General features: G+C 45.9%; 1 protein-coding gene across 1 annotated transcript; it reads right to left on the bottom strand.

The window, feature by feature from the left end:
• Positions 1-154: 154 nt before the first annotated feature.
• OPN1MW3 (opsin 1, medium wave sensitive 3) lies at positions 155-5,436 on the bottom strand. Its single transcript, XM_028711359.2, has 6 exons — positions 5,111-5,436; positions 4,338-4,634; positions 3,731-3,899; positions 2,869-3,034; positions 1,765-2,004; positions 155-757 (listed from the first exon to the last, which is right to left on the bottom strand). The coding sequence occupies exons 1-6, from the start codon at positions 5,217-5,219 to the stop codon at positions 641-643; spliced, it is 1,098 nt and encodes a 365-aa protein (XP_028567192.1). The 5' UTR covers positions 5,220-5,436; the 3' UTR covers positions 155-640.
• Positions 5,437-9,360: the final 3,924 nt, after the last annotated feature.

Raw genomic sequence — 9,360 nt, 5'->3', positions numbered from 1 at the left:
ATTTTTTTTTATATAGGAAGGACAGAGCAAAGGGGAATCAAAATAGGTGCTGCATGGTCAAATTGTGAATTATATTGGTTCACATCCACCACATCACATCCATCACATCCATCACATCCACTCATTCATCCACAGGAATCAGTGTGTTGAACTTCGGATGTGTGGTCTTCGGGGCAGTTTCAAGAAAGGGCCTTGGACAGAGTTGCTTTACAAAAGCTATATACTTCCCACAAGGAGCCCCCTTAGTTCTGCTCCCTTCTGGGAGACAGAGTTACAAGTGGGAGACTACTTAAGGATCACAGCTGAGGAGAAGGAGTGTCCAAGCAACCCCTGATGTCCCAGGAAAGGTGCACAATGCTGGTATATTTGAGCATGGAATTCTGCATCCTTCACCCCCATCCAAAAACAATTCTCGGAGAAAAATAGAAACATTTCCCTCCCCCAACCACAGGAGAAACAGCAGTACCCCAGCCTGGGGCACAGTCTAAGTTGAAAGGAGAGGATCTGTTGAGATGGCAGGCCAGTATTTCATATGCTCAAAGGGAATCCATACGGCACAGAAGGAAGGGGAGGCTCACAATCACTGGGGCTCTCCTGGGAGGCAGAGTTCTGTCACGGTGTCCATCCAGGCATGGGGCTCTTATGATGGCGATACAGAAGAATTAGAGACAGAGGAGACTTCAGTGCGGGAAGTGGAGGAGACCTCAGAGCCATCATCAACCTTCTTGCCAAAGAGCTGCAATATGCAGTTACGGAACTGCAGGAGAGAAAGGAAGAGGTAAGGTTCCACAAATGTAAGATTCCACACTTATGAAAGAAGAACCAGCTGCACTAAGATGAGGGACACATGGCTTGTCAGTAGTACAAGTGAAAAGTATTGAGGGGGTCTTAGTAGACCACAAGCTTAACATGAGTCAACAGTGTGATGCAGGAGCAAAAAAGGTTAATACTAGTTTAGGCTGCATCAACAGAAGTATGGTGTCCTAATCAAGGAAAGTCATAGTACCACTCTATTCTGCCTTGCTCAGACCACACCTGGAATATTGTGTCCAGTTTTGGGCACCACAATTTAAGAACGATGTTGACAAGCTGGAAAGTGTGCAGAGGAGGGCAACCAAAATGATCAAGGGTCTGGAAATCAAGCCTTATGAAGAATGGTTGAGGGAGCTAGGTAAGTTTAGCCTGGGGAAGAGGAAACTAAGAGGAGATATGATAACCATCTTCAAGTATCTCCAGGGCTGTCACATGAAAGATGGAGCAAGCTTGTTTTCTCCTGCTCTGGAGGGAACCAAAGGTTTCAAGTTACAAGAAAGGAGATTCCAACTCAACATCAGGAATAACTTTCTGATGGCAAGAGCCATTTGACAGTGGAATGGGATCCCTCGGAAGGTGGTGGACTCTCCTTCCCTGGAGATTTTAAAGCAGAGGTTGGGTGGCCATCTGCCATGGATGCTTTAGCTGAGATTCCTGCATTGCAAGGGGGTTCTATTAGATTACCCTTGGGGTCCCTTCCAACTCTACAGTTCCATGATTCTAAGAGAGAGGGCAAGTGGGTGGAGGAAATGGAGACAAAGTTAATCAGAACTGGCGAGCAGTTCTACATGCCTCCAGTGTGTATAGTTATACAACATGCGTCATCTACAAGGCCATTCATCCGACATGGGGTTTTCTGTCCATAAATCCCTTCCCTTACAACTCTGGTTTTCAGTCTTTTAATATCTTGGCTAACCTCTTAATTCTCCATTTTACAATATAGCAGATTACCTGTCTGTTCATGAAGACGTAGATAATGGGGTTGTAGATGGTGGCGCTCTTTGCAAAGAAGGCAGGCAGGGCAGCTGCAAGGGGGTGGAAGGCATAGCCTGGGTTGGCAGCAGCAAAGCAGGCAAAGATCGTATATGGTCCCCAGCAGAAGCAATAGGCGATGATCATAACCACTACCATCCTTGATACTTCCCTCTCAGCTTTCTGTGTAGATTCCGACTCCTTCTGCTGGGCAGCAACCTGTACAAGAGGAAGAGGAGGTGAGATTAAAGATGGTGTTTAGATTATTCCCACACACAGAACATGGGGGAGAGGGATTCAACCTGCAACAAACCTGGTTTAGGTAAAACAAGAGAAGGTCTCATGGGAGACTATATCCAGGTATCAGTTACAGATAGGTAGCCGTGTTGGTCTGCCATAGTCAAAACAAAAAAAATTCCTTCCAGTAGCACCTTAAAGACCAACTAAGTTAGTTCTTGGTATGAGCTTTCGTGTGCATGCACACTTCTTCAGATACGTACACATATAGTGCATGCACACGAAAGCTCATACCAAGAACTAACTTAGTTGGTCTTTAAGGTGCTACTGGAAGGAATTTTTTTTGTTATATCCAGGTATGTTTCAACCAGGCTATCTTCTCACAAGCAATATACAGCAAGCCATGGAAAAGGGAAGGAATCCAGTGGAAAGGAGGGGGGGGTGCCAACTGGATCTGGATAACAGGGGCTCACCAAGAAATTAAGCAGGGGCAGAGAGTGGGGTCTGCTACAGAAATGAAAATCCCACTATATTTGTGGGGTCTTGTCTGGCATGCAGCTATGGAGAGAACATTCTACTGTTGGTTGCAATGTGAACAAGGGGATTCCACAGTGCAAGTAGTAAAATGAAGGCATGGTAGAATGTTAGCAATTGGTAGTTTGATGGCAGACAAAGATCCCAGAGGTATGGTAGCTCAAGTTTGGGAGAGATGCAGTTTCAGAAATAGGAGAATCAGCAAAAGGGACAGGATTAAGGGTGACTGTTCCTGTGTGAAGCTTTGTTCTGAGCCTGAGGGAGAGTCAGGGCATGCAGAGGTGGGGGTCCTAGGATAGGGTGGGTGCTCACCGCACGGATAGCGAGCCACACTTGCAGGTAGCAGAGAATGATGACAGCCAGTGGGAGGAAGCAACAGGTGATCATGAGCACAACCATGTAAGACTGAACTCCAGGGTCCTCACTGCCACTGAATACATCTGGACCGCATGATGTCTTCAGACCATGGGGCCAGTACCTGCAGGACAGGGAGAGGAAAGAGGAAGACCATTTTCACAAACAGGACTTAAATCACCTTTGAGTCTCTTCCACCACTATTTGATGAGAGAACGACTGTCTCTCATCCAGAGCAGTTCAAAAGAGAAAACAGAGCAGTGCAAGGGCGTAGTGGGAGGGGGGAATAAAAAAATACATAGCTAACTGAGGTTCTCCCCCCCCCCCACAAATCCTGGCTACACACATGGAGTGGTGGCCTTTGTGATATGAATAAACATTCTAACCATTCTGTAGTTTTAACATTCCTGTGACAAGCTGATTGACACAAACTGCTTTAAGCCTTATACATAAATGTCCATTGCCTGAGGCAGTACTTGAATAGAATACCCTACTTAAGCTTCACAACCCCAGGAAAATTTCCCCTGCCAAAAGCTACATGTAATATCTCACGGACTGTAAAAGGGGCAGATTTTCTCACAGCAAGGAACTCCATGACCTCTTCTTTCCCTATAATCTTTCTCAGTGGACATTGCCTGGCTTGAACAGTTCTGTGTTACTTTGGCAAAGCTTGTGGCACTTGTCCTGCGAGCACAGTTGAAATGGAATAGGGTCTAACCTTCCCAGTCCCCATCATCAGCCCTTCTTTTTATGTACATGTGCTTACATTACTTGCTTCTCTCCACAGCTGCTGCCGGTCCAAGTCTCTCCTCACACTCACCTACTCCAGCCAAAGATGGGTGGTGCTGTCCAGATACAAGACCACACCCAGGAGAAGACAATGCCAGCCATGGCCAATTTGGCATCAAACTTGACATTTCCAAAGGGCTTGCAGACAACAACCCAACGCTCCCAGGAGATAATGGCTAAAGACCAGAGGGCTGTTATGCCTGTGGGAGAGGAAAGAACAGAGGGCGCAGTTGTCACAAAAAGGGAGTATGGATTCTACCATGAGACTTTGGGACTGTCCCATTTCATCTCCCGTTGCCTGGCTTTCTCAGCAACTACAATCATAGTTGAGGGCATTGTAGATCAAACTTTTGCACTTGCTAAACACCATAGCTAAAGAGTTCTGGAATGCACAGAATTCATAGGCGGAAGACAAGCAGGGATAAGGGTGGGGCTGGCATTCCTTCTACCCCATAAATTCCTGACAAGGAGAAGCAGGGTGGAAAGAGTGTGGTGATCTTGGAAGACAACAGGACTCTGGCTTGTGAGTAAATGGGGGTAAATATATGAGCCAGGAAGGAAGGACCCATGGGGAAGGAATAGGATGGCAGAGCATTAAGCAGAAATTATTGTAAATAAGAAATCCCTTGGCCTCTTACCACAAGCAGACACGGTGTATCCTTCCAACACACACATGGGATGACCAAGAATGAAATAGCCAAAGATCTGGTTGATGACGCTGATGGTGCTGGCAATAACTGTCTCACCCAGATCAGCTATTGCCAAGTTCACCAAAATCCAGTTGAGTGGATGCCGTAGCTTCTTGAATTTGGCAGTGGCCACCAATACCAAACCATTAGTGAAGACTGAGGCAACGACCACAAAGATCATCCAGAGAGAAGTGATGTTATAGACCCATCGTGGTGCAATGTGATAGTTTGGACCTTCAAAAGGGTCTGCGAAGGAGGGAAAAGGTTAGGAGTTGGAGGGATCCTAGCCTGCCTCACAAGATAATCCATCAGGAATCTACTGTACCAAGACTTGGGAAGGCATCTTCCCATATTTTCTTAGTGTCCCTTCCCTTGCAGACCGTACAGGGTCCTTCCCCTTCACAAGTCATACACCAGGAAAGGGGATAAGGTCACACCTCTCTCTAGTTGCACACGGAGACCTCCACCTGGACCAGCTGAGAACCCTTCCTTGTCTAGTCCCCAAAACTTTCCAGAACCTTTCCCAAAAAACCGTGGGCAAATTCCACTTTTCGAACACTTGTCCCCTAGACAGGCTTGTAACCAACTAACCATCCCCCTTGCTGCATCACCTGCTCTATCAAGGTTCAACTAAATCCCAGTGCACCCCCATGTCTAATCCCCAATTTTAGGCTTCCAACACCCCCCCCCCCCCATTTCTGCTGCCCTGTTGCTGGGCTCACCCCGAGTATTGTTGCTGTTGGTGTAAGTAAACAAGCTGTCTCTGGTGGTATCATCATCTTCATTGCGCCGGCGGGCAGCAAATACAGCCACATCCCAGGCTTCTGTCATGGCCTTTGCTGCCTTCTTTCCCACCTTCCACCTGCACTTGTTTGCTGCCCTGTCCCACTCCCTCCCTTTTGCTTTTTCTTTCCTACTAGATTCTCTCTGTCTCTGTTGCTCTCTGTTTTCCTCTCTCTTTCCCTCGCTACCGCTCAGTCTCTCCCATCCGCTTGTCTGTGCCAGGGTCCAGGACAAATACTCATTTATATACCTACCCCCCCAGGTGGATTAAGCACCCAGCTTGGAGCACAAGATCCCCAAAGCCCTTAAATGTTTTATCCCTTAATTGGGCTGCGATTTGGCCCCCTCCCTGTCTCAGCCCCCCCCCCATTTACCATGGCATGAAGGACTCACGCGTACCCTGCGTCACCATGGGTGTCTTTGCCGGACACTTCAGGTGAGGGATGAGCATGGAAGGGTGATTAGAGAGTCAAAAGAGCTCAGCTAATCCCTCTCAGAACGGTCCTTCCTTGCAATTTCCTAATGGCCCATTTTTCTAACTAGGCCAAAGGACGTTTTGGCCCAATTTTCCTACAGCCGGAGATAGCTGTTCATCACTGAAGGCAAGGTTTCACCCCACCATGGACTCACCAACCATGGTGCCGCAAAGCGATATGCCTCAGAATTGCCTGTCCTCTGCCAAGGCCAAAACAAACCCCACAAAATGCTTCCTTAAGCAGAACGACAACCATCTTGTGCATGCCACCCCAAGCTCCGAGCGATGCAAGATTCCAGGGCTCTCTGGGTTTGTGTTTCCTTTAGAATGAACCACAGTGGAAACTGGGGGGTCTTTATGTTATATGTTTCATTAAACATATATGCAACCTGAGCCTGTGATGGAGGGGTTCACAGCATGAACGCCCCAAGGGAGTCTTGCTTTCCCCATAACTGCAGCCTTGGATTCAAACAGAAATCAAACATCTTTTGAGAAAGTCCCCCATGTTATTCTTGTGAGGAAGCTGGCAAAATGTGGGTTGAACAAAGTAACTGTTAGGTGGATTTGTAGCTGGTTGGAGGACCAAAACCAAAGTTGCTGAATAACTCCAGGCACACCTGGAAGAAGCAGACCATTTGGATCCCTTCCAGTCGGGATTCAGGCCTCATCATGGGACTGAAACTGCCTTGGTCGCGCTGGTCAATGATCTCCGGTGGGCTAGGGACAAAGGTGATAGCTGTTTCCGAGTTCTGCTGGATCTCTCAGCGGCTTTTGATACAATCGACCATAACATCCTTCTGGACCGCCTAGGTTATCTGTTTTCTGACATGATTGAGGATCGCAGAGCCAGAGGCAAAGAAGTCTGGAGAGATAAAATTGAGATATGGAAATATGGAAATATCGATGAGAAGCAGGACTGAGATTTGGATATGCTTTGAGGTTCAGACTGTGGGAAGCCGATAAATCAAAATTAAAATCAAAATTACAATTTGGAAGACAATTTGATCTTTTTATTTTATTTTTATTTTTATTGGATTATGATTTGATATGTTAATTGGATTTTTTTATTGGAAAATTAATAAATGCTCTAACAAAAAAAGAAAAGAAAAAAGAAAGACCTACATTGGCTTCCAGTACGTTTCCGAGCACAATTCAAAATGCTGGTGCTGACCTTTAAAGCCCTAAATGGCCTTGGTCCAGTATACCTGAAGGAGCGTCTCCACCCCCATCGTTCTGCCCGGACGCTGAGGTCCAGCACCGAGGGCCTTCTGGCGGTTCCCTCACTGCGAGAAGCAAACCTACAGGGAACCAGGCAGAGGGCCTTCTCGGTAGTGGCGCCTTCCCTGTGGAACGCCCTCCCACCAGATGTCAAAGAGAAGAACAACTACCAGACTTTTAGAAGACATCTGAAGGCAGCCCTGTTTATGGAAGCTTTTAATGTTTAACAGACTATTGTATTTTAATATTTTGTTGGAATCCGCCCAGAGTGGCTGGGGAAACCCAGCCAGATGGGTGGGGTATAAATAAATAAATTATCATCATCATCATCATTATTATTATTATTATTATTATTATTATTATTATTCCTCATCATCCTGGAGAAAAATGACAAGTGGGGTGCCACAGGGCCTGTTGTTGTTCAACATCTTTATAAACAACTTGGATGGAGGATTTGAGGGGATGCTCATCCAATTTGCAGATGACACCAAATTGGGAGGGGTAACTAATGCCACAGAAGACAGAATTGGAATTCAAAATGACCTTAACAGATTGGAGAACTGGTCCCAAGCTAACAAAATGAATTTCAGTAGGGACAAATGTAAGGTTCTGCACTTAGGCAGGAAGAACTAGATGCACAAATATAAGATGGGGGACACTTGGCTTACTAGCAGGACATGTGGAAAGGATCTAGGGGTCTTGGTGGACCAGAAGCTCAACATGCGTCAGCAGTGTGATGCATGCAGGAGCAAATAAATAAATAAATAAATAAATAAATAAATAAATAAATAAATAAATAAAAATGCTAATGCCATTCTAGAATGTATCAACAGAAGTATGGTGTCCTAATCAAGGAAAGTCATAGTGCCACTCTATTCAGCCTTGCTCAGACCACACCTGGAATATTGTGTCCAATTTTGGGCACCACAATTTAAGAACAATGTTGACAAGCTGGAAAGTGTGCAGAGGAGGACAACCAAAATGATCAAGGGTCTGGAAATCAAGCCTTATGAAGAATGGTTGAGGGATCTGGGTATGTTTAGCCTGGAGAAGTGGAGACTGAGAGGAGATATGATAACCATCTTCAAGTATCTCCAGGGCTGTCACATGAAAGATGGAGCAAGCTTGTTTTCTCCTGCTCTGGAGGGAACCAGAGGTTTCAAGTTACAAGAACTGAGATTCCAACTCAACATCAGGAATAACTTTCTGATGGCAAGAGCCATTTGACAGTGGAATGGGATCCCTCGGAAGGTGGTGGACTCTCCTTCCCTGGAGATATTAAAGCAGAGGTTGGGTGGCCATCTGCCATGGATGCTTTAGCTGAGATTCCTGCATTGCAAGGGGGTTCTATTAGATTACCCTTGGGGTCCCTTCCAACTCTACAGTTCCATGATTCTATGATATCTCCCTCCCTCCCTCCCTCCCTCCTTCCTTCCTTCCTTCCTTCCTTCCTTCCTTCCTTCCCTCCCTCCCTCCCTCCCTCCCTCCCTCCCTCCCTCCCTCCCTCCCTTTTTCTTTCTCTCTCTGACTTCTGCCTGCTTCTAACATCTAGTTCACACGCCTCAGCTATCAACTCTTGCTTCTGAGTAAGGCTTTCATTGCATACCACCCTGATTTTATTGTCTTCCTTTCATAACCACTTTGAAGGGGTTTTTAACAATCGAACTATGTATAAATTTTATGAAATAATAAATAAACCACAGATGAAAGAAGAGGAGAAGACGAAACAGGCTGGAGACTTAAAAACAGAATGGAGGTCCTCCCCTTATGACTCCAGATGTTGGGGAGGGGGAAGGCAGATCCACTGTCTCTCTTCATCACCCTTCCTATGGAGTGTAGCACCTCATTGGGGAAGAGCATGGGGGGAGTATTTCACCCATTCAGGGTGAGGAGCAAAACAGGGGGAGGAGGCAGAGCTGGAGATAGAGGAGCATTGCTTCCATAGGTGAAATCAGACACACTCACCCAGAAGCAGTGTACATTTGAACATGCAGGAGTCTCATGGGAAGAGAGCCTTGTAAGTGAGCTTGCCCCATCTTGTATTCAAAAGCTGGGGAGGAGATGAGTGAGACTGTTGGGACATATTCATTGGTGCTGTTCAGTTCTGCATCTCTTGCCTTGCTTGTGTCCCTTTGGACCATGACTTTTGGACTCAAATCCTGCTGCCGAGTTTGCACATTTATTAGCCTGAATAAATATCTATATTTAGTTTCAAGTAAGAGCCACCGTTGTCGTGCTTTGGGACAGGAGCATGACACAGGGAGAAGAAAATGGGTAGGAGAAGCCTGTTCACCACCTCAAGCTTCTTGGAGGAAAGCAGACTATAAATGCAATAGTAGTAGTAATTTAGTGTAGTTGGTTCGCAGACCATAAACATCATAAACAGTATAGAGTTAACACAACTAGAGCAGTGAAAAACCACAATATGCATGCATATAAATGTAATTAATAAATGAAACAAGAAAGAAAGAAAGAAAGAAAGAAAGAAAGAAAGAA

The sequence above is a fragment of the Podarcis muralis genome, chromosome 17 (assembly GCF_964188315.1).
Source record: "Podarcis muralis chromosome 17, rPodMur119.hap1.1, whole genome shotgun sequence".
Classification (NCBI taxonomy): Eukaryota; Metazoa; Chordata; class Lepidosauria; order Squamata; family Lacertidae; genus Podarcis; species Podarcis muralis.
This window is presented reverse-complemented; position numbering and strand designations above follow the sequence as displayed.